Source organism: Python bivittatus, unplaced genomic scaffold (genome assembly GCF_059951505.1).
Source record: "Python bivittatus isolate LINGU-HERP-01145 unplaced genomic scaffold, Pbiv_v1 ctg000700_np1212, whole genome shotgun sequence".
NCBI lineage: Eukaryota > Metazoa > Chordata > Lepidosauria > Squamata > Pythonidae > Python > Python bivittatus.
Window position 1 is genome coordinate 100,668,336 of NW_028277098.1, and position 26,314 is coordinate 100,694,649.

Consider the following 26,314-nt stretch of genomic DNA (forward strand, 5'->3'; position numbering starts at 1 on the left):
GGCTCCTCCAGTTTCAAGGCCACCAGCAAAACCTTTTCTCCCCTCTTCAGGAAAGTCCTTTCACCCTGCCTCTGTGTTGTTTTCAATTCTCAGATAAAATGAAGCGGTGGGTAGCTTGTCCATCTCCCCTGTGCCAAACAAGAGAAGGGCTGCGTGTTGAGGAAATCTTCAACATGGGTGTGTCGCCTCACATCCCACCTTTGCCTGGAGTCTCTGCCTTTCTGCCCAAGACGCCACAGACTGGAAAGATTTGGCTCTCCAAAGCCCGTCTTCCTGGCCAGCTGGTCTTCTGATCTGGGCACCCCTTCTTTCTGCAAAGCCCTTTCTTTCCTCCTAACCCCCCCCCCCGCCCCTTGCACGCGCTTCCCCTCTCCCTTTCTCTCCTCCCTTCTTGGAGAGCCACAGCCCCTAGAGCTGAGTCAGACCTCTTCCTCTCTTCCACAGCATTGCAGCACTTCGGCAGCAAAGCCAGCCTTCTGCCTCTCTGCCTCTGCGTTTTGCAGCATCCTCTCCACCGCCCACCTCACCATCATGGCCAGCACCGTTTCAGGTAAACCAAAGGAGGGTTTCCTTTTGCTTTCTCTGCAGCTGTATCCTTGAATGGAACTTTTTGCAAGGATGGGTGCAATTCACCCTTCTTCTTTTTCTGAGGTGGGGGGGAGGCTTGCCTGCAAAGCTGTACCCAAGTAGCTCAGCATCATTGTCTTTTCTTGCTTTCAGCTTTCTGAGTTCACTGGCTGCATGGATGTACTAATTATATGGTAAATTTACCTGAACAGGGAACAATTGCATGATGATGGTGGTGATGATGATGATGATGATGATGATGATGATGATGATGATGATGGATTTCTGTACAAATTGGGAGTCAAAAAGGAAAAGAAAGAGAATAGGATTTTTTTTTTTAAAAAAAGGCAGACATTTGGATTGGCAAAATCAGAGGTGGATAGCTGTAAACTGCTCTGGAGGGAGTGGTCCGCCCATGGCGCTGAATGAAACCCAATGCTCGCCGACAATCTTTCCCTGCAGGGGCCGTGACACCACTGCATAGCTGCACCCTGTTGCCTTCCCAAAGAAGGCCTGGATGGGGGAGCAAAGAGGTATATAGAGTCTTGCTCTAGGGATCTCTGTACGCACACCTGCTTTCTCTTCCTCAACATGTTATGCCTTCCATCTTTTTTCCTTTTTAAGCGAATGAAAGGGTGGTGTGGATGGAATCTGGCCATTTGGGTAGCCTAAGCAACAGACGGTTTGCAAAGATTTTTAAGGACTCTGCCTCTCAAGTGCCATCCTGAAAGACTTTTAGAAATAAAAGTGCAAGTCACCTTCCATCATTTGTCCTCCTCTAAAAAAAGCAGAGAGATTACAGGGAGGCAGCTGCTGTGCATGGAGGGGGGAAAAACATGGGGAAAGGAGGGGAGGCTGTGTGCGGACATGCATAAATGCACAAACCAGCTGGGAGGAAGATCCTGTTGGGCGCCCTCAGCTTGCCTTACGATGCCTCCCTCCTGACTGTTGTGCTCCTGTCCTTTCCAAATGCACAGGGAGAGAGTGACCCTCTGCTAAGGATGCTCTCAGGCAGCTGAATCAGGCAGACGCCTTTGAAAAGGAGCTGCCGACCTATGCTAGAAAACCCACATTCGTTGCAGCTGGTTGGAGGAGAGAGGCAGAGGTGGCAAAGGGGAGGCTGGGGAGCAGCCCCACCCTCCTCCGATTACTTTAGTGCAGAACTGGCCTACATTTAGTCAATGACTGGTCAGGGCTCCTCCGCCTTGGGAGCAAAAGCTAAAGGAGCTGCTGTGAAGGGGGGGAGGGGGGAGTACCAGGTGCATTCCCCATATGGCGCTTGGAAACAATCTGCTATGTCCCCCAGCAATATATTTCAATTTACTGACAACGGGAGAGGGCTTTTAAAGCTGCCCATTTTGCCTTGGAGGGCTGTTTCCAATCTTCTTTTCCAATTGGATTAGCGGTTACATTACTGGATTGGAAGAAGAAGAAGAAGAAGAAGAAGAAGAAGAAGAAGAAGAAGAAGAAGAAGAAGAAGAAGAAGAAGAAGAAGAAGAAGAAGAAGAAGACGACGACCAGGGCTTCCAAGGTAACAGGACTGCTGTAAAAATAGAGAAGGAAGAACATGGAGGAAGACTGCTGAAGACAAAGCAGAGCCATTCCCACCACCCCACCCTTGAATCTGCATGAGGCAACCCAGAGGGTGAAATCCACCGACCTGAGATTTATTGTTTTTATTTGTTTTATCCCTGCATGAATAAAGACCTGTTTTCTTCCCGTCTTCCTGCCCCATAAAAGCAGAAAGAAGGGGAAACCTGAGGATATTAACGGGAGGGCTCACCTTGGAACATCTCAAGAGTTCTAGCAGGGAATAAGCAAGCTACGCCTGCAGCTGAAGAGCAAGAGCATCTTTTCTCTGGGCCCTCTTTCACCCGCTTCCTTGACCTATTCCGATTCCCTGAATGGTCCCTTTCCCACTTAGCACGCCGAGGAGCCAGCAGCACCTGCTAGGTGGGAGCTCAGCTGCAGGGTTTGCACAGCCAGGCCAAAGTATTCCACCCAGGCAGGGATCTTGCAGGCAACCCTAGATATTCCTTCGACACGGCCAGGCCACACCTTCTTGAACATTCTCCCCAAAGGGACTGCACAAAGCTGCAGGCATGCTGATGGCACACACAGGCCCTTGTACTGGGTGAGGAGTTGCCACCAGCCTATCAAAAGAGCAAAGGAGACCTTTGAGCCTTAAGTGGTAACTCTAGAGTCAGCTGGTGGCAGAGGAGTTTCTTTGTTATTTGGGGGCCACAAATTGGATCAACAAGGATGGAATCTGTGGGAGTGGGGTAGGAGACTGGGGAAGAATGTCCCCCTGCTCAGTATCTTCAACTGTAGGAAGAGACCTTCTTGACCACACCTTTACCTTGGGAAACAAACTGGAGACCTATCCACCCTCCAAGGCTACCTGAGAGGGTATTGAGATCTACCTATTATTAGAAAATGGCAGATGTAGAATGCAAAGCACAGTTAGCAGAGGCTGAGTAGGAAGAAAGCATTTGGGTCTCCCTCTCCCACACAAAAAGGAAAGGGTGGTTTTCTTGAGATGTGGAGCAAAATAATAATTGCTGTAATTATGTTTATTTGGATATACGCTACATTTATACTGAGACATTAAGAGAAGAAAGGTGGGGCCACAGCGACTATGGCAAACCAAAGTCTTCTTTAAATGTTTAACAATGAATCTCATTTTCTGGCTCCACATCTGAATCCGACAAAGGGTTGTATCCATCCATCCATCTCCAGCAAGAATACACAAGTCTGTGTCTAGTTGGGTGCAGCCGATTAGAAAAGAGAACTGAAGAAAATGCATGATGAGAAGACTCTAGGATTGACAGTCAGCTTGAAACTGCAAGTTGATTTTGTGCTATCATGTTGGTATGGACTCTTAGCAACCACAAGGACAGACCTTCTCTAGGACCGTCTGTCCCCAAGCTAGTCCTTCAGGTCTTCCAAAGGTATTTTCACCACCAATGTAATGGACTCAATCTTCTTCTCTTTTCCTCCACCTATACCAGTTTTATGGGAAGCTGAGTCTTTGCATAAAGTGTCCAAAACATGATAGCTTGAACCTGGTCATTTGTGTCTTGAGTGAGGAAAAAACCCACAAGTATTGCCTGTCCATTCACCCCCTCTTCCAGAAGCTGTTTTTACCCATCCGCAGACATCTGCGAGCTGTTGGACAGAAAGGAAGTGAACAAAAAAGATGCTTGTCCTCGACATGTTTTTTCTACCATAAAAGTCCCTCTCTCTCTCGGCAATTAGATCCTGCCTACTGTATGGACCTCAGAAACAAAGGATCCTCTGAATCTGCACGAGTTCCAGAAACTGCATATCTACCATTGACACAAATGCTGCGGCTCTGTTGATAAACCCTCATCGGTATCTTCTTGCAAAACGGAAAAAGTACAGAATAGCGAATTCCCATGGAGGTTTTCAACGTGGCTGTTGAGGAAATAGATAATTGAAGCTGCGGAGGTGGCTTTGTAGGAGTGGCATATAAGCCTTGCAAATAAATAAATAAGTGTCTTTAGTTCCCTCAGTTTAATGCATTGCCTGCCGCTGCCAGAAGCCTCTCTAAGCTGTACAGAATTGTTCTGCAGCATCGAAGTTACCTGCCTGCACAGATTAGCTGGCTGCAATCTTTCCACCCATTAGTCTGCAATTCCTATCAGTTCTTCCATAATCATGCTGACAGATCACTTGGGGTCCCTTAATGGTTGCAATTCTTTCTTCCTCCTCCTCCTCCTCCTCCTCCTCCTCCTCGAGCTGAATCCTGTTCCCTGACAGACTGGGGTTTTGTTTTTAATTCCTTCTCTCGGCTATTCCTTGGCTTTTTCTAGTAGACTGAGCCCACCTCTTTCCCGTACATATGTGAAGCAAAGGTTTCCCAAGGAAGGTAAAGGCAATAAAACACAAATTAGCGTATTGCTGATCTCTGGCTTAACTGCATTTTCAGAACAAGGCAACGCCTTCTGTCTGCATCGGTTTAGTCAGTCTGGGCATCTGAAGGAGGGAGCTGTAGCTCGCAAAAGCTTCTCCCTTTTACTGTCATAAAATTGGTTAGCCGAGAAAGGTGCTACCAGACTCCTCCTGATTTCTGGATCCCTCATTTCAACAGGGAACTTGTACCATTAACAAGGTTATGTAGAAGTAGTAATTGGAGCACATACAGTTGACTTACGGAATAAGAATCCCTGCAGAAGCTTTGCAGAATTCTCAGGAAAGGACTTTCCCTCCCTCGCTATCCGTCTCCTGATCTAGGCCGAAGTCTTATTTTTCCAGGCCTTTCAAATGGTATTATCGTTGTTATACTGCTTCAGGTCTGGATACTTATTCCTCTTTTTCATTTTTAAAATTTATTTTTTATTTCTCTGCCCTTTCTTACATTCCCCTTTGGCTCTGCTCTGGGTTTTAAATTTCTGTCCTTCAGAGCACATATAACCAACCCACTTGGCCTGGAGCTGCCTTGCAGGCTAATGTCGTGGCTCTCTTATTCCTCAAAAACGCCTTTGTCACCTGCTTGCTGCAGTCCCTCCCCCCCCCCCCACTAAATTGGATTTGGGTTCCTGGTAGATTCCCCGGAGTCCAGTTCTTTCTCTGGGGCCCAGGTTCACCACAGCAAAGCTCAAGTATTGACAGTTTGAGAGCCGGGCAAGCCATTATCACTTTCCTGCTGGTCAAGAGTCAAAATGGAAGCAGGCTTGAAGGATGAATCCTGTTTAGTCTCAGCTCAAATATTCTCTGCCTTTAAACCGCAACAGAAGGCATTGCCTTATTCTGGAAACAAGATTAAACCGGAGATAAGTAATGCACTAATTTGCATTTTGCTGTCCCCACCTCCCAGGGAAACCTTCTTCAATCCTACTTGCCCTGCAAGAGGTTAGGCCCTTTCTTCCTTCCTTTGCCCCTCCCCTCCTTCCCCCGTTCCTTCCCCTCCCCTTCCCCTCCCTCCTTTCCTTCTCTTTCCCTTTCTTCTTTTCCTCCCTCCCTCCCTTTTCTCTTACCTATATTTCTGTTTAGCTCAAAGCCATAGGTAGCATGTACGAATCTTTAGCACATTCCTGTCCCCACGTTTTTTTTAAAAAGCTCTTTGGTAGGCAAAGCTTTTTCTGAACTGTGTTGCAATTATTAAAGAAATGGACACAAATATTCTAGAGTGAGTTTCCTGCTGCTACCGATCTTCAGCACTCCAAGGCATGTGTGTATATTGTGTTTATTGTGATTGCCCATAGTTTTTTTTATGGAGAAAGGGGCATGAACCCAGAGTGTTGTCCTCTCTCACATAAAAAGTGGTGGGGTCTGTCCCGGACTGAGCGTGTGTGGGGAAGAAGTCCCCCTGCGTCCCAGATGCCACCTGTCGATGGAGACGAAGGCCGCGCATTTGGCTTGGGAAAAAACCGGATCTTGCAGAAATCTTTCAGAGTCTGGTTTCTGTTACTGACCTGGCAGTAACAAATCTGGGTCGTCTGCGTTCTCGGTCAGCAGATCCAGACTGCAGCTGTGGATGGACGCATGGGCCGCAGTAATATTGCTCAGGTAAAATAAGGACGACGCTAGTAAAACAAGATTGCAAGCCGTTTTATGATGAAAGTATTCCACAATAAACGTGAGCCAGAAAGGTCAACGCACCTATTCTGTATATCAGTGCATGGTTCTCTTGGGTTGGAGCTTGGCACCTCTATTGATACAGCACTTCATAGACATCCTAAGTGTATCTTTTAGCTTTTGTCAATGCATTTATCTTTACTCTGGGCAAATTCTTTTCCTTATTATTGACGCACTTTCCAGCTCCTGGTGACCACATCTGTGCCACATTCTTGGCAGTGTTACCAAGGAGTCCACCATTGCCTTTTTCTGGGAAAGTTGTTATGTTTTGTGTTTTAATTTCCCATCTGGCCAACAGCCTGAAGATTACCTGGTGGTTTCCCATCCAAACACTAACCAGGGCCAATGTGAGATCAGACAAGGGCAGATAGGTGATACCACCTGCTTGGGCTTTTTATTGTTCTAATACTGGTATAATATAGTAGAAAACCAGCTTGGTGTTGTGGTTCAAGGGACCAGGCTAGAAACCGGGAGACCCCGAGTAGTTCTGCCTTGGGCACAAAGCCGGCTGGGTGACCTTGGGCCGGCCCCTCTCCCTCAGCCCCGGGAAGCAGGCAAGGGCAAGCCACTTCTGGAAAACCTCGCCAAGAAAACTGCAGGGACTTGTCCAGGCAGTCGCCAGGACTCAAGATTGACCTGAAGGTACACACACACACACACACACACACACACAAACTGGTGTAACAAACAATAACAGCACCAGCAGCAATAACATCAAAGTCTCATCTGAGCTGTGCTCAGCTTCCGGTGACTTCAGGGATAAGTCCATGTAATTTTGTTAAAGCTGTTTGCTGCCGCCTTTCCTGGCATTCCCCCCCCCCCCCAATTTCCCAAAGTAGCTAAAACTCTCTCACTAAAAGGACAAATTTAACAGATACAATAATGAAGCAAGGAAGACAGAATCACACAGATGGGGAAAGTGAACAGCCAAGGTCACACAGGAGCTGATGTGAAGGAGGGACCAAAGCACGCGCCCTGACCCACCAGAGGAATTTTGAGATCTTTTGCATTTTGCCTCCTGTCCCTCCATCCTTCAGATCTTGGTGATCAAAAAATATATCTGCTTGTTTTGGATAATAATTTGTCCAGCTTTCCTTAAACAAGGATTTGGAATGGGTTGGAAAAGACTGAATGAAAGGAAGCAGCGGCATAGAGGCTGGGATAGGAGCACTGCAGAAATTAGGCCACAGAAGTAGCATGGAGTCAGTGAGGAACTGTGCAAGGCACCCTGCGGCACCCCTGAACGCTGGGAAATTAGCCACTTTTAGGCCTCTGAAATGTGGTCCAAGATGGTTCAGAGTTTCTCCATTTCCTCTGAATACATCAAAGCTAGAAACTTAGGGAGGCTTTTTAAAGCCTTAGCATTATCTCTGTGTTTTTTTTTTAACTTTGAAGATCCCAGAATTCCCTCTTCTATGCTTTTCTTTATTACCCAGTTGCTTCAGCAGCACTGTAGGCACGTTCTAAGATCCTGTAGGGATATAAGGCTTTGGGGAGATTGAACAGCTGGAAACTGAACAACCCAGTGCACAGAACACACTAAGACAGAAGCTGGGTTTTCACAACAGACCAACCCACCAGCTGCCTAATCCCATCTTAGCTTTTAGTCTGTTTAGCCATGCCATCGTGCCCCTTCAGCCTCTACATGTGTCTCGACTGCTTCGCTAGTTTGTTCCAGCCACTCATCTGCAGTTGACTGGTCCCACAGCCTTTTTAGTGAGAAAGCGAAGTCCTATGGTTTACAGGGAAAATCAATAGCAAAGTCAGAAAGGCTTCCTTGGGGAGTCTTTATGCGTCTGTCCATCTAAACCAAAAATGACCCATTGATCAGTGGTGTACTTTAGTATACAGGCTGTTTCAAGTAATAATTGAGATGTTTCCCATTCTAATGCTGGCATTGTTCATCCAGTTCTCCTCCTTAAGGGTTACCATTTATTCACATTCCTTCCCTGTACTGATCCTTCTGTCTTTCAATGGGTATTATTGACTTTCTAATCTATACATCTGTAAGTACCTCTGAAATGACCCCACTGGAGCATCAGATTTTAGACAGTTGACTTCACAATGTCTTCTAACTCTAAAGAGGCAAGACTACAGTGTAACACAATGGCTTCTAACTATGGTTATGCTGCTGGCCACAACAGACAATCCTTGGGGCAGACTGGTATAAATGCATATTTCTTAAATAATCAAAATGTTTCAGGCTTGTCAGAATGAGCAAGATTTTGATGCTTTTTCTTCAAATCCTGCAGGATTTGGGTGTTCTACCTTGAAATCTTGCAATATTTTGGGTGGAAAGACCTAAATTATTTGGGCCATTAAAATATTAAATTTATTTATATTTAATTTTAGACCTATGTACATCAACTAAAGTGGGTTGTGTCTGCTATACACCCACAGGCCCTGGCTTAAGTGGCAGTCCTTGAAAGCAGTCAGCAAGACATGATTCTACACTCTGGGCTGGAGAGTGCAACTTGTCCCCAACCAGCTGGAAGGCTACAGAAAGTCTCCTGGGGATTTCTTATAATCAGAAGGGTATAGTTCACATTTACACACACACACACACACACCCAAAAAGACCAAAGGAAAAGGTTGTGACCATTAACGTGACAAACAGATTTACATATAGCACATCGGAATCTCTACTTGATTTCTGTGTATGTCACATATGTTCTGACCTGCAATCTTCACTGGTGCCAGTAGAACCTGCTTATAATATGGTAACAGAACAATAATAGCTTGTTGGCTGGAATTTGGAGATCTGGACTTGGATACCACCTCAGACAGAAGTTCTGTCAGCCTCAGCTTGTACTATTTCAGGCTGGTTATTGAACAGCAGTGTAATTAAGGAAATGGTGATCATCTAAGAGTGCAGAAAGAGAAGGAGAAAGGCTCTTAATTGAGTGCCAGAGAGATTTTCTCCATTTATAAAATGGGAACTTTGGAAATCTTCAAGAAATGGAACAATTAGTGTGTATGAGATCAACAGGCAGAGCTGTAAATTGGTTGAGTAAACTCAGCCAGCTCAGCAGATACAGCACCTGAGCAATTTTGTATGGGCTCAGAAGCTATGCAAGGTTGGGCCTGGTTACCACTTGGATGGGAGAACTCTGAAGATTATTAAGATAGACCAAGAAACCAAGAAAAAAAAAACAGTCTCAAAAAAGGGAGTGGCAAACCACTTCCATGCTGCTGCTAAGAAAATTACATGGACATTCCATGAAGTCACCAGGAGTTCAACTCAATTCCAAGAACTCCACTTAAGTAAGCTCAGAGATAGGCTACAGCACCTTGGACAGCACCAAGGCAGCAAACATACATGAAACTTATCTGGGGAATTCGCTGCCTGAAAATCCCCTGATGACAGATACAACAACCAGCCTTAGAATTGATAACAAAGATAAATATCCTACAAGGCAGATAGTTTCTGCCTTGTAGGATCAAACATTAACAGTAAAGCAACAAGCAGTCAAGAAATATGCCACCAGCTAGCACTTGGTAGAGTAGCAATAAAAGCTTGGAAAAGATACTCAGATGCCAGGATGTGTCTATATGTATGAAGATCAGAATCGTGCAAGCTGTGGTATTCCCTGTAACACTCCATGGAAGCCAAAGTTGGACTTTGAAGAAGCAGAATAGGAAGACTATTGACGCCTTTGAACTTTGGTGTTGGAGAAGACTCCTGAGAATGCCATGGACAGCCAAGAAGACAAACCAATGGATCATCAAAAAAGTCAACCCAGAGTTCTCACTCAAACCACAAATGATGAGGTCCAAATTATCTTACTTTGGACACTATGCAAAGACCCAGCTCTCTGGAGAAGGCTCTGATGCTGGGAAAGGTGGAAGGAAAGAGAAAAGAAGGATGACCAGCAGCAATGGGGATGGACTCAGTTACAGGGGCGATGGGGGTACAGTTGGGAGATCTGGAGGACCAGGTTAGGGGCAGATTATCATGGAGAAAATCTATCTATGTGGTCATTAAGAGTTGACCCTGACTTCATGGCACATAATCAATCAGTTCCCCTGACTGGCTGCAGTGACTGGCTTTGAAAAAAGCCTTCCTGTGAGGAAAACTCTTCCCTCTGTGAATGCTGTGACCACCCCCATCTCTTTTTTGTAGTAACTGACAAAAGTCTCCCACTGAGTAGCAGATTTCAACTACAGCAGGACGAAGACATAGAATGAATAGAAATCATGGAGTGGGGAGGGAACTTAAAAGTCCCTTCCAACTGTATGATATGAAGGGGGGGGGGGGCTGGGACCAGTAATTGCTGGCCTGAAGCCCCCAGAAAGTTATCAGGAAAGAACAGAAGCATCACAAATGCCTTACGTGCTAATGGAAACTCCCCCTTCCCTGCTTTCTTTGAGACCTCTGCTCACTGGCCTTCAGCCATCTCGAATATAGTTAGGTAATCTCAGTCTCTGGGCAGGAGGCAACAGAGTTCTCCGAGGAGGGTGGATTCCTTCTGAAGCAGGTCAGCCTAGAGGTGTTGGAACGGATGGGGCCACTTCCTCTCTAGACACTTCTGTAACTGGATCTGGATTGCACTGAGCATCACCTCATTCTGACTGGTACTGGCAGGAGGGAAAGTGATTAAAACAAAACCCCCAATGACACCCCCTCCCCCCCAAAAAAACTTCATTAAAACAATGGAGAAAGTCTTGCTAAAATTACTGAATTCATAGTTTCAGGGGCTTCAGAGGGATCCCACATGCACTACAGGATTTAATGGGACAAAATGATCTGGGCACAACCTAGACTTGTATGCTAGTATAAGCCTTCCCCATTCTGACTCCTTCCAAATGAAACAGGATTGCAGCTCTGAGAATTCTGCAAATTATAACTCCAGCACTTCTGATGGCCGATGGATTAAGGAAGGCTGATTTATACAGTCTTCAGTTCAGCAGTAAATGTGAATTAAGATGATAAGGTAGATCCATGGGGTAAAAAGTCACATGAAGCCAAGGAATTTCTGGAGAGCCAAATGGATATTCTTGATCAGACACCTCTTGAAAAGATGTGTGTGTGTGTGTGTGTGTAGAGATACACACACACACACACACACACACTCTCAGGCTAAGGCATCTAGAAAGTATGTTTTATAGAAAAGGCAGACCCTGCATTGCACAGGGCAAACCCTAAGCAAAAGGACTAGGGAAAGATTTAAAAACTAATTCTATACAATTTAACTTCCATGTTAGTCGCGGGTTAGGTCTGCATGATATACTAAGTAAGGTTAATTGTAACTCAAACTATGGTTAAACTGAAATGTTTTAATTGTAGTCAAAATTTAAGGCTTCGTCACTGTAATCTCAACTTTTGATGTTAACTAGATTGAACAAAAATGGTTACTCTGGAGTTAATTTGCAGACACAAAGCAGAAGGATGTAGTGGCCTCAAAACAGGGGTATTCCAGCCTCACTTTCTCTTTTCCCAACAATTTATTTTTTACAAACACCTACTGGGTGTAGTGAAAATGAGGATGCAAAGGAGCAGAAGGAAGTTAACCCTTCCCTCCATCCCATTTGTAGGACCTTTGACTGTGATCAAGCCACCATTATTTTTATCTTTGCTATTGTAAAGCAAAAAAAAAAAAGTTCACTGCAAGCAACAAAACTGGCTGGGATATCAACCAGGATGGCTCTTCCCAAGCTATTTCTGATTTGTTTTTTGACATTTGGTGCTGGACCTATAACTAACCCTAACCTTAACCCTAACCAGACTAGCCAGGATCTTTTGTGTGCCTGCACCATTGCTACCCTGAATCTGATTGTCTCCTTGATAAGACTGCAAGGGACAGCCAAGAACACAATGCTAGTAAAGAGTAATTCCAAATATTGCAACAAATTTCAACTTAATGTTAGTCTTCAGTTCAGTTTGTTGCAAAGAAAGTCCCCTTGGGGAATGAGAGAATTTAGCAGCAAACAATATTGGAACAGAAGGAACTAATACTACAGCTATATTCTCACAGCCTACTTAACCTGGCTACTGAATTAACCTATTTTGAACCGTTAACTTAAAAGTGTTTGCACAATATACGAAGTCAGCAAAATTAAAACTAATCAAGTGCTGGGATAGGGTGAGGTTGGTCTTTAACTGATCTGGTTAAGTGTATTTTATGAACAATTAATTCTGACTTACTGGTTCAGTAATATCTGAAAGTAGACAACAGAGGCCTTTTCAAATACCCCTTCCCAAGTACAATATCTTAATATTGGGGGAACCATTCATAAATTTCCTCTGCCAAATGAGTTTCTCCACAGATTTGTCCACTTTCTTGAACCCAGTGATTAAAGAATAGAAGGTCCAGACTTTCCAAAGAGTGATTAAAAGGGTAGGAGGGATGTTCTGAATGGGAAGACACTAAATCTGAAAAACAATCTGATACAGAGGAAAGAAGATACATTATTGCAGGCTTATAAAATTCCGTAACATTAAAAAAAAGTAAACACATGCATTTCTGTTGTTTACATCTTTACTCAAAAGTGAGCCCCACAGTGTTCACTGGATCATATTCCGACTCCACAGTACATGGGAGTGCAGTCTTTCACCACAATCCTTCGGCCAATGACCCTCTCAATGTTCCTCTGTTTGCAGAGAGGGGGTGGTCTATAGGAGTGGTGATCCTTGTGCCTCTGGAGGAACCCTTGCTACATCATCAGAAAGCAGGAGAATCTAGGTTTTAATAATGGTTAGACAATCTAAGTATTGATTTTATTGCTTTAATCTGTGTTTTGAAACTGTTATATTGTTTCTGTTTTAAAATGCTCACTAGAACAGAAAGGGGGCTAGCAATCAAAATAATTACAACTAACTACATTCCAGTGCAGTGTTTTTGCAAGGATGGGTAAAAACAGGATTTGAGGGGCAGATGAAGAAGGCTTTCCACCTGCCAGATCCAGATTTCCACTGTCCCACTGAATTATCTTCAGAAAGAATTTAAAATATACCAAGTATACCTGAAGCTGAGGTATTTATTTTCCCATCTAATAAGGCAGAAGGGGGGAACCTTCTATCCTGGAAATTTAGGAACTGCTAGCTTCCCCACTACAGAATTCCCACCTGTCCTGTTTGCGATTACTCTACCAACTATATTTTTCCTTTGCACAGATTTGTGTTGTGGAGGGGCAGTTCATTTATTGGAAGACAAATCTACTGCAAAATTGGGTCTGTGGCTCAAAATCTATGTTTTAATTCATCTTTGAGACTCTCCTCAGCTGTGCTTTCCATGTGTGCATCCATTTACATACTATAGACTTTAGGAAGAGTCAATACTGGGCCTGGTTGAATCCCAGCCTTGCACTCAGGAAACTAAGCACTTTTAGTGGTGCATGTACAATGGAGAAGATATTTTGTACACACACGCGCGCATGCATGTGCAATCCCTTTTACAGAAATGGTTTGCTGGAGTGCGGCTGAGACAGGGCTGTGGTCCTGAATGGACAGCTCCTCCCCCTTCAACCTTCTGCCGACTTGATCCCCAAGGAGAATGGCAGACCAAAACTATCTTCTGCAGGAATGATGTTTGAGCGAAGGTGGCAGTTCTTTTGCTTGTAAAGGAGAGCCAAAGATTGGGAGACAGGTTGATAGCTCTGAGAGAACAGGCCAAGGGAAGGACAATCTCGTTCTTTCTCTTGCTGACTAGCTCCACAAAACTGCTGGGTGACCAAAGATGGCTCCAAGTGGAGCATTCAGTTAGTTTCAACGGACTGCAAGGACAGTTCAGGGCAGATGCGTCTCCAGATTTCTCCCCCCATGGCTTTCTTTGATGCACCCCCTGCCAAGAGAACTGCTCCTCCCCTTCTTGAGATGCATGTTGTCAGGAAGCAGCTAATTGCTCCTGATCGCTGGCGCCAAGATGGAGCGACAGGGTCCCCAATGCCAGGAGCTGTACACACCCCTCTCATCTCATTAGCTTTCTTCCAGCAGCTGGGTCCTTTGTCTTCTGCTTATTTCTAGCTTCTTGAATAAATGGGATTTTTATGTTTTGGGGTGTTGGAAAGCATGAAGGCTGGAATGGGGAAAAAAGATCCCAACACTAGGGTCACTTGTAAGACAACATGGCTGAAATGCTGAAGGTCTTGTGAGATATGTAGCACAGGTTTTAAAAGGCAAGATCTCTGGGAGAACACACAATCCTTTATCTTTTACATTGTGTCTGTGTTCACACAAACATTTAGCCAGGACAGTTAAATACCTTGTAGTTGATGTGTACAATATGCCAAGCTGGTTAGTGTTAAACTTGGCAACATGTGTGTGTTCATTTTGACTCATGATGTGCAATCCACTGGGTTAGGTTATTGTTCAGTGTACTGTGCAGACCCAAAAATGGGTTACCGTGATCAGTTAACAGGTTTCATGTGTTGCGAAAGCAGCCATATTACTTCCAACAATAGATACAGGTTTCAAATGAAGTTTTATTGCATTTTTATTATATGTTCTGTTATCTATAGAGGAAACTATTATTAAATTAGAAATGCCATGTTGGGATGGCTAGAGATTACTCTATTGAGAGGCAGGAACTTTTATTTATTTATATACTGTATATGGAGCTTAAATCAACGTTTTTAAAATGAGACCTCATGAAGATATAAATCCCACTTGTAGTAGGCTGAAAGGTACATTTGATTTTTTGAGTTCATTCTTGTAACTAATACTCACATGCTGTTTTGTGCTGTATGTGAAAATAAAGAGAGGAAAAACAGGGGCATTGCTGTCCACCAGCCAGGAAACCTTTGTAAAATAGAGTTGAGCCAAACATTCAAAGCCAAATTTGGATTTAATGTGATTCCCATGTTTAATTTTAATTATCTGTTAAATGTTTATCCTGTCTTTCCTCAAAGATTTTAAGGTGTCATTCATAAAATATCCCTTACAATTTTATCCTTGAAGCAATTTTGTGGAATAGGTTGGTCACACAGACGGTGACTGGCCCAAAATTATCCAGTGAGCTTCTGTGACTCATGGTGGACTTGAACCTGGTCTATACTCTAACCACTACACCACACTAATACACATGTGCCCATTTGTTTCTGTGGCTGCATATGTTATCCATGGGCATGATCATCAGCTTTCCTCTTTTCAAGCAACAGGTCAGAATGACAGAACATTTGTTGTACATTCTTGCTGGGTCATTGTCTTATCTAATGAAGTAACTTCTCAATGAGTTTTTCAGAAGCAGTAGACAGGAACTAAGATAATTACAGTGAGAGGCAGCCTAGCGTTTTGGTTCAGTGCCATCTTGGAGACATAAATTCATACCTCCATTTTATCTTAGCTGCTTGATCACCAAAAACATCATCCAGCACTAATTATGCTGTTCGTACATTAGGGCTATTAATTCTGCAATTTATATGTCCCCAATCTGAGAAACCTTTTCTTGGTTATTATAAATGGAACATTCTCTACCAGAGCTGCCTTCCTGTGGAAGGCCTTTCCAGCAGACATAAGATTCATGCCCTCACCTTTAATATGCATGGGATGTTCAGGCAACATCTGGGAACATGGATTTTCCAATGTGCATTGGAGGACTGAGGGGTGAGTGGTTACAGGCTCCTGGGTGTGTGATACGTTTTTCTGATGATGCCAGTGCTATGTTCTATAATTATCATTGTTTGAATGCATCATTCTTGTTACAACATATTTTTATGTCTTTTAATCATTGTGTTGTTGTTGCTGCTGCTGCTGCTATTATTACTGCTGTTGTTGTATAGTGTTTTGTTTCTTGGGGGCTGCTTAGAGTCAAAATGATTAAAAAAGCATGAAACCACTCAAAATAGATAATTAAATCCTTCTTTGGTCAATCCCCCAATCCTGTATATTAATTATGTTTACTCTTCCTATTTTAAGAAAGAAAAGGAAGTTGCCCAGAGCTACACAACTCAAGATAGAACTTACTTCTTTAGACCAGTGTTTCTCAACCTTGGGAGCTTTAAGAGGTGTGGACTTCAACTCCCAGAATTCCTCAGCCAGCTGGGGAATTCTGGGGGGTTGAAGTCCACATCTCTTAAAGCTCCCAAGGTTGAGAAACACTGCTCTAGACCATAGACTACTCTTTGGTTAGAATAGCTGTACCAAACTGATTTTCTGACACTATTTCTTTTTATTTTATTTTTCCTTGCTTTTCATTATGAGACATAATGAAGTCAGGGAGAAATCCAGGTCCCAGCATGTGTTACTTGGCTACTGGTGTTAAACTTGGGAAGAAATATTATTCCAGCAAAGCAAGTGATCACCAGTTATGACCCAGGACTGGTAAAAGAGAGCATCCACCTTATTACACTGGCAAAATGAATCTGCACAACTTTACATTATTATTGATGCAAATGCTCACTGTCAAATGCCTGTGTTAAAGTTCTCCTTTGCTCTATGGTGATTACATGAAAGAAGCGAAAACTCCCTTGTTTTTCTCCCCTTGAGATGGTGGGAAATAACCTAGATCCTGATGAGAAGGTCACCAGTCACTTCCTCCCTCCAAAAAATGACATTTAGTGTTCTTATCCACACCTATATTTGATAGTGACTATCCCAATTTATGTGTGGGCAAAGCATGAACCGTGTTAAAAACGGCAGCTTGGTTTGTTCTGATCATGTCACATGCAGCGCCTGAAACATGAAAAAATACTGAAACAGTATTTTTTTTTATTTTTATTTATCAAATTTGTCCCCCGCCCATCTCCCCCCAGTGGGGGACTCTGGGCGGCTCACAACACATTAAAACAATAAATAAATATACAATTAAAACCTATAGCAATTCACATTTACAAAAATAAAAGGGAAAAACGATTGTATCCTCAAATGATTGTAAATCTGAAGGCAGATAGAGAGACCTTAGTATATTAACATTGTTATATCAAGTATCAAGAAGTTGCCATTGATTAAAAAAACACAGAAAGGGCTCATGAACTGTATGAGATTGACATTACTTCAGGTCCCTTCCATGGAACAATGCCATCGTGTGGAATCCAGGAGGTGTGTGGTCTATGTTGTGGTGCCTGCGCTTTGTAACACCCTACCCCCCCCCCCCCCAATATTTGGATAGTCCCTACCCTGCTGGCCTTCCATAAGGCTCTAAAAACTTGCATTTTTCCCCCCAAGCAGGAAGTGGATGAGCCTTTCTCAAAAATTATTTACAACTCTGAACATCTTGTGTTTGGGGCCTCAGTTTGCCCTGTTATAATATCCTATTGTTGTGGTTTTATGTTTAGTGTTTATCTTTGTTCTTTTAATCCTATTTTAGCTACCCAGAACCACGCTTTGTGAGTTGGGTGGTCATATAAATTGCACAGATGAACAAATAAATAAACATTTCATTGTCAATTTGAGTGGTGATTCTAGGCCCTCCCTCCCCAAATTCCACCTTGACTGTCTCATATCCTGTAGCATCGAAGTATATTTATGTAACCAATGAAGAAGAACAACACATCAACTGGTCACACTGGCTGGGATTTACAAGAGCCATCATCCATTGATTCTGGAGAGCATTAGACCATGCTCAAATTTCATTTTTATTATGTTTTTCCAGCTTACAAAGAGAAAATGAAGGAACTGTCTCTCCTTTCACTGATCTGTTCCTGTTTCCACACCCAGCCACATCCAAATACCATCTACCAGTATGGAGGTAAGTGGCACAGATGTGTATGACTTGCAAACTAGTGCCTTCTAGAGAACCTGGGACTACAGTACCCACAACTCCCCTTGCTAGGTCAAGGAGGATCAAAGGAGTGGAAGGCTGATATACCCTGTTGCATTTCAAAATGGACACATTCTCATCTTCCCTTCAAAATTGCTGGCTGAATCTTGTCTGCAGTCAGGACTGGGATTAACCCCATTTTCATCATTCTGTGACAATAGAAGGACCAAATGCTGCCTTGAGCATGTGAAGGGTCCATCCATCCAAGAGTGAAATCACAAATATTGCCTTGTGCTCATATGAAAGAGACCCCAGTTTGCAGGAAACGAAGGGACAGAAAAGTTTGTTCCACTGTCTATCAGATCCTATTCCCACTCCTGATCTAACCCCTGATTCCTTCAGGATTCGCCCATTTTGCAGTTTAGCAGATGGAGGGAACAGAATAGGAGGCTGTTCTTCTAGCCTGCTTTGAACAATGTCTTGTATTGGTTTGGTGAGGTTCCTACGGGGGGAAAAAGCTGAAATATATGGAAACAAAATAAGACAAGTTAAAAAAAAATCAATTCATGCAGTCACCTGCATATCATCAGGCAGTGAGTAATCGAGTGATGTAAATACACATGTGATTCAGCCCTTATTTTCTTTAAGTCCCAAGGAAGTCTTGGGACTTAAAGATTTAAATAAACTCTGAGATTTAAATAAACTCTGCTTAGAATTGCAGACTTATGTACTGCAGAACTGTGCCATCTCACTATAAATGGATCAAGCTTAATTTGGTTTGGTTCCAGCTTTGCATATTGTATGAACACAAACTATTGTGGTACTGTATGTGAATGGTGGGTTTTAGCTTATTGTGTTGTACAAACCCAACCTCTGTGGCTTATTCAACAAATCATGGTTAAAAATAAGCACGCTACCAAAACCAAGCCACTGCTTTATTGAGCCATGGTTTGTTAAATAGATTTCTGTGGTTCCCACCCTTATGACATTCAGGAAACTGCTAAAAACCTGGTTGTTCTCCCAGGCCTTGGGACAAGGGGGTTACAGGACCCCCTTCAGTTACATTTGCCTCATGGCTAGGCGTATTGATCTTCCAGTCAGCCAGGATCTCTTTTTTAAAAAGTATTGTTTTTCTCCTTATCTATAAGCCCCCCAGAATTGTCATGGAGTCAGGCAGCCTCAACATTTGGATAACTAACTACAGTAGCTAAATAAAATAAGCCACAATTGGCTGGTCTTCCCCATGGTGATAGCTATAGGTTTAACAATCACAGTGGCAAGATTCAAAAACAAACTAGGGATTTTTACACAATATGTCAACACAACCATCGATTTACGATGGGAAGGAGAGAGGCCTAAATAAGAGATAAGAACAATACAATGAAGTGCCAGGTGACTGGAGGAGAGCAAATGTTGTTCCTATCTTCAAAAAAAGGGGAAAAGGCCAACCAGCTATAGACCAATCAGTCTGGATGTGGGAATTGAGAGCTAGGGTTTCCCACAGCAGGAACGCCAGTTATGTCAACAGCCAACTACCACCTCGTACAGTGCTGTCCACAGGGAGGACAAGGAGAGTCAGAGTGATGCAAGCATTGTCATGGCATCATAACGCACACCCCACCTCTTTTGTATGTGCATTGTATGCCCAAGAGAGCCAGAGCTCACAGTGACTCTGCAACACTGATTTCATCATTCTGATAAAACCAGCGGACCTCACTGGCCTAACATTAAGCCTGAGAAAGGCAAAGCAAAGTGTTGGTTAAGCTTTGGGAGAGGTGGAAAAAAACAGCATCGTATTTAAATTGCAGTGGGTGCTGAGGAATCTGCACTCTCATATTGACAGGAGGCAGTAACTGCTTAAGTGGCTTCGTTCTATTTTGCAATAAAGATTCTGATCTAGCTGTGCCTTGTGGAGCGTCTGAGTTCCTTCTGCTGAGTTCGGCAGGGACACTACTATCAGGGGTGAATCTAGACCAAATTGAAAGGAAACTGATTTGCAAGCATATTGAAATCAATTTAATAATTACCAGATGTCAGCAGAGATTTGTCAAGAACAAATCTTGCCAGAATAACCTTATGCCATTTTTTGACTGGATAGGTTCCTTTATAAATTGTAGGAGTGCTGTAAGAATGATACGTATACCAAGACATCAATAAAGCATCTGATGAAGTATCTCATGACATGCTAATTAGTAGGTGTTAAATGTGGACTGTTCAGCTGACAATAGAATGGATCCATAGCTAGCTTGAAAATCCTCAGAGAGTACTCATCAACGGTTCTTTATCAAATCGGAGAGGGGTATCAAGTGGATCTCCCACGGATCAGGATATGCCTCAATATTTTTGATAGAGACAGAAGGAATGCTTATCAAATTTGCAGATGATACAGCATTGGGTAGAATACCTGACAGAAATAAAACTCAAAATGATCTAGAAAGGTTGAAGAAATTAGCAAAAAGTAACAGAATGTGAGAGAGACAAGTACTAACTCCCTCACTTAGGAAACAAAAATCAAGCATATAGATATAGGGTGGGGGATATTTGGTTTGGTGATTGTACTTGTGAAAAAGATTTTGGAATAGTTGGTTGTGAAAGCGTATGAGTCAGCAGTGTGATGTAGCTGAAAATTTAGGCTGCATCAACAGAAATATAATTTTCAAGTTGGGGGAACAGGTTCAGAGAAAGGTAATGAAGATGATCATGGGACTAGAAACTAAACCCTATGAGGAAAGATGGAAAAAGCTGGGTAATAGCCTTGAGAAAAAGATGACCGAGGATGGATATAAAGCACCCTTTAAATTCCAGAACAGATGCCATTCAGAAGGTCATGATCTGTTCTCTCTTGTTCCAGACTGTAGGACATGGAATAATGGATATAAATCACCGGAGGGCAAATACACATGTTCTTAGTGTGCTATCAAGGATTCCTGTTTCTTCTTCCTGTGCTAGTATATTTCCTTCCTTTCCACCCAACACACTAATTCAGCATGCCTGATAACTCCAAGACATGGACAGTGTGGATCGAGATAGGTTCTGCTCCCTTTCTCACCATGTTAAAACTTAGGGCCATCCGTTGAAACCCTATGTAGTTTTGGACCAATAAAATGATTTATTTATACAAGGTGTGGCTAAACTGTACAAACTCACTGCCATCAGAAGTTGTAATGGTCACTTTTTTTTTTTTTAAAGGACCGGATATATTCATGGAAGATCAGGCTATCTAGAGTGACTACTAGCCTGATGAGTATTTATTTATTTTATTTTGCTTATATGCCACCGATTCCCCAAAAGGCGGCTCCTCCTGAAACATAAGCAGCTTAATCCGAACATCAGCTATTAGGGAGAAATGCTGGAAAAGGGCCCTTAGCCACCTGTCCAGATTTGTGATAAACCTTGGTGGATTCAGCAAAGGGCATCTTATATTCTTAGCTGGGTATGAGCAATTTGTCAGTGTCCTGTCTGTAACAGTCAAAACTTCAAAATCCACTTTACAACATATCCATGTAGTTGGTAGCTTTTATTATCAGTACAAATGCCATCAGTTCCTATTTAGCATTCAGAACTAAGTTAACTATGCAACTAACTGAATCAGGTTAACTGTTGATGGAGAAAAGTGCATTTAAATACTTCAGTGGTGGATTCTTCACTGTATGGGAGAGAACCAAATGGACATGGTCAATAAAGAATGAATCTATTAATTAATAAGGACCAAAATGACGCAACAATACTTCCCATTGAATCTGACTCATAATCCTTTTCACTTGCTCAGATATGGAGGTCAAGCAATTGGACAAGAGGGCTTCTGGCCAAAGCTTTGAAGTGATTTTGAAGTCCCCCTCTGACTTGTCCCCTGAGAGCCCAATTCTCTCTTCTCCCCCCAAGAAGAGGGATCTGTCCCTGGAGGAGCTGCAGAAGAGACTGGAAGCTGCAGAAGAGAGAAGGAAGGTAATGGGATTGTCAACAGTTGTTCATGGACTGCTCACTGATCCTTCCCCAAATTTATCCTCAGAAAAAATTTACAGATGTCTTCCTATTTATACTTAAGCTAACCATAACAATTTCATAGTGATGTGTTGGAGAAAGAGGTATGATGGGCTTGAAAACCTTTTATTTTCATAGAATTTCAAGGCTACTGGCCAAGCATTGTTAATAGGGCTGAACCATGTGTGCAAGGGAGCCAAAGAAGAAGTTAAGCATTTTTCTCCAACCTGCCCATCTCCAGATGTGCTAAACTTGCAATTCCTGGGCATCTCAGCCAGTAGGGTCTGTGACTGAGAGTTTGGAGAACTGCATTTCCAACAGATCTCCCCAGCCCCAATTTGGGGGAGGCTAAATTAGCATGCAACAGATACCAGTGGAGCCACCCATCTCACAGGAGCGATAGAAAGTACTGTGATATAGGAGAGCCAGATGTTGTGATAAACTCCCAGGCTTAAAAAATCCATCAGAATGATGATGCCCAGATCCTCCTTGGGACAGTTTCACAGACCAATGGCTACTTAAGAGCTCTTTAATTGCCTCTGGTTTATGGGTTTTATTACAGAACCAGGAAGCTCAAGTCCTGAAGCAGCTTGCAGAGAAGCGAGAACATGAGAGGGAGGTGTTGCACAAGGCCCTGGAAGAAAACAACAACTTCAGCCGGCTGGCTGAGGAGAAGCTCAACTACAAGATGGAGCTAAGCAAGGAGATTCGTGAAGCTCATCTAGCTGCCTTGAGGGAGCGACTCCGTGAGAAGGCAAGTGCTGGAGCCTCCCCACTAACAAATCCCAACAGGTCAGGTTCCTGGCCCCACACTGCCCCAATTGTGGGACTCTGGGCAGTGCACACAAATAACAGCTGATTAAATCACAGCAATACACAGCTACCAAGACGAACACCTGCAGTCAGACAACTGGGGCCGAAAGCACAATAGAATAAACGCGTTAATCCCTTTGCAGGATGCAGGGAGGGGAGGCACGTTCCGGAAAAGGCCTGGCCCCTTGTCCGAGTCCCAGCTACTTCTCACAGAGCAGGGACTCTCAGCAAGCTCTCTTGAGATGTTTGGACTGGACAGGCAGGATCAGTTTTGGCCAGGCTGTGCCTGATGTAACCTGGTGCTCCGCTGCTCAGGGCTCTGAATGAGGCCTGGAAGCCTATCGATAAAATAACTTCGAGAGCTTTAAAGAATGTACCCAGCTCCAGTTATTTATTTTACTTTCATTATCAATACTTCTTTTATTACTCCCAACAGCTCAGCACAGTATAGACAGAAAAACCAGAGGATTAGAAGCAGAACAGTAATAATTAGCAATATATAATTGCAGCAACCAACATGGGTAGATAGCAAAATCAGGATCCCCCAATGTTCTCCTCATATCATGTGTGACAAGAGAGAAATTGAGTCTATTCCCATCCTCTGGGGGGTATCTTGTCCAATTTACTGGCACTGTAAAGATTGTCAGACAAAGCCCAGTTTTGCTGTAGCCACCAGGCAGCATTTAACCCGTCAGAGTTAAATGGGAGAGTGCCCAAGCTGAGATAGTCAGGAACAGATCTGCGATTTATTTTAAAGGACCAATGCAGGATCAGAATGGGAAAAAAATTTTTTTAAATCTTTTCTCAGCATTCCCCCCCCCCCCCCTACAGATACTATGATGGAGCAAACAGCAGCTGTTTGAGAGGGGAGAGGACTTGGGGGGGAAAAACGCTGCCAAGGAAGAAAAGGCTATGAAATGCCTTTTCTCAGCCTGCTGACCTGGATATTCCCTTTCCCTGGCACATCTAGACTGTATATGACTAAACCATTAGGGCCGGGCTTTAAGATGCGAGAACGCGGTCTCTTTCCTTCATGGCAGTTTAATAGAGCTATCCCTCTGGAGTCTCCTCAAAATCAGTGAGAAGTAAGTTGTGTGAAAGAAGTAAGAGAGTCCCTTGCTTGGGTGTAAATCTGTCTACATGTGGGGTATGGTAGAGGAAGGGGCTGCAAGTCTAGAACAGGTGTCCAAAACCTCCTTCATGGAGCAGCTGAAAATGATGGGGATTCCATCATTTTTATCATGTTCAGAGAACTGGGGAAAACTGCCCCAGAATGAAGCCAAGAGCTTCTCAACCATCCCCAAGGTGTTTTGTTGAACTGGAGCACAGAGGAGTCTCCTGACCCATTCGCTTGACTGCCCATCCCCCAAAAGGGGCATGAGCCCTCTAGGGATACCAGGAGGCATGGTTCCTGCCAACCACCCCCCAACCACAATTTTACACACATGGTCCCTTGGGTCTGGGAGTTATGGTTTGCAAGATGGACAATGCTGCACCTGTTCTGCTTATCCCTGCAGACTACTGTACTGTGTTCACACCAATATCATGTCCATGTTTTTCAGGAACTGCACGCGGCTGAAGTGCGCAGAAACAAGGAACAACGGGAAGAGATTTCTGGATAAAAGGCTTTTCTACACAGCTAGCACCTGCTTCCTAATAACTAACAAACAAATCCCAACTTCTTTTTTGTCTAGACAGGGCAACATCTGGTTTCTCCATTTCTTCTGTCTCCCCGTTTTCCTGCCCTCTGGTGTACAAGCTACATATCTTTCTCCTCTCTGTATCTTTAACATGGAGGTTCATAGAGACCTCCCAGCAGAATAGCAATTAGTTTACCTTGAATATAGAATCCATAAACCAGCTTTTCTTTGGGCTGTTCAGAAAAAGCAAACATTTAACGCACAAGAACTAAGGTAACACTTGGAATTTGTTTGGCAACATTGCGAAGGGCTGCTCTCTATGAACCCTCATGGCTCTAATTATTCAGCCCCAGCCAAGGGACAGTATGAGACTGGCAAAAGAGGATCCTTCCCTATCAAGAATGGCAACAAGGCCAATCTCACACATAAGAAATACATCTTAAGTGCACTCTGCAAACGGAAAAGCAACTTTCTGTTTGCAAGCACGTGTATTGTACGCATGCATCCGAACCACAATTTGCTGTGGCTTCTTCCTTCAGACCCCCACCTTGGTCTGCCTGTATATGGGTAAAAAAAGAGGCCGCTGCTTTCTTGGTGGTGAAAGTTATGACTGGATAGTTGAGAGACTTGAGTAAAAGACATCTCCTGCAGCTTTGTTTTTGCTTTCTTGATTGATTTACAGGTTATGGTAGGTTTATTTAAGAGGCTTGAGTTTGAAGAGCACATTAAAAAAGCAAGAGAGCAGACATGATCTGTTGCCCTAATCAGCCTCAGACCTAATCAGGCTTTTAGACCGAATGGTACTTTATTTTCAGAAGCTCTCTCTCCAGGTTTAAGGATCATGGGACAGCAGAGTCATAACATATGGCATGTGGTCATTGGCATCATGTGCCTGGCTAGACAGCAACCAACAAGATCTTAGCTAAACATTATCCCTGGAGACGGTAAGCTAAGTTCTCTCTAAAGATGGAAGGGTCTTGTCAGAAGCACTGCCTGGTTTTTTTGTAGAAGGTCCCCTGTAGTAAAGAATATAAGAATGGGATAATTTCAGCTTCAATTAAGTACAGTGGGAGGCTGCCTCAAATAAAGGATTGAGAAACATAAAGAAACGGGTGAAATTGCAGAAGTAATGGAATGCTAAAGTGAGTGAATGTTTTGACTGCAATACTGTCTCCCTATCAAAGGTAGGGTGTAATTTTGGCACATGTAATTTTGAATAGTTGGAAAAACTGTAAGAGCTGATTTTCCCTTTATTTTTTCAAACTGGATCAGGCAGGTACCCCATTTTGAATGGCAAAATACATGCCAGCATCTATCAAGTGTGACTCTTACTTTTTTCATTTATAGTTCATCTTTCAATTTGCAGCTTACTTTAAAAAAAACATCAAGAGAGTAAAAGGCTTATTTAAATTGCAGGAAAGCAAACAAGAAGCCAGGAAAAACAAAAGATGATCATCCCAGCATTATCAGTTCCCAAATGTCTGATGAGAAAATAGGCCTTATGAAGGCACGCTGAAAGAGCTGAGCTGTTTTAATGTGCAGACGTTTCTAAATTTGCTGCAGCGTATAATTCAGCAAAAAGGACCCATCAAATATCAGAGTGAGTGCCATTTCCAACTGACCTTCCCAGAACTTGTATCATGACATTTTAACCAAAATATATAAAGTGGAATTTTTGCACCAGCTCTTCTAGGGACTCGGTATGTGTTGGGTGAAGTGGGAGAGATCTAGTGTCAATTTACTACTCTAGCAAGTTGTTCTCTGAGTGGTGTTGGCAAGCTGCTCAGCCCGGGCTGCTGGATTGCTGCGAGACTAGAACCGTCAAGCTCTGTGGTCAGTGAATGAAGATGTAGGAATTGTAATAATATAGGCTGACTTGCATCGTTGTCATCAACATCACCACCATCACCCAGGGCAAAATCTGATCTGGGATGAGATTCATTTTAGTACCAAAGATCATATGAACAGTCCTCTTGGATCAGGCCAAGTCTCATCTTAATCCAGCATTATCTTTTTCCCAGACGTTTCTGGGATGTTCACAAGGAGATGGAAACTGAATTTCTCCCCTAGCTGGGT

The 26,314-nt window shown here is 43.3% G+C and overlaps 1 protein-coding gene across 1 annotated transcript; it reads left to right on the forward strand.

The window, feature by feature from the left end:
* The first annotated feature begins 376 nt into the window (after positions 1-376).
* On the forward strand, positions 377-24,622 carry STMN3 (stathmin 3). Its single transcript, XM_007437785.3, has 5 exons — positions 377-550; positions 17,697-17,792; positions 21,574-21,749; positions 22,348-22,539; positions 24,161-24,622. The coding sequence occupies exons 1-5, from the start codon at positions 532-534 to the stop codon at positions 24,218-24,220; spliced, it is 543 nt and encodes a 180-aa protein (XP_007437847.3). The 5' UTR covers positions 377-531; the 3' UTR covers positions 24,221-24,622.
* Positions 24,623-26,314: the final 1,692 nt, after the last annotated feature.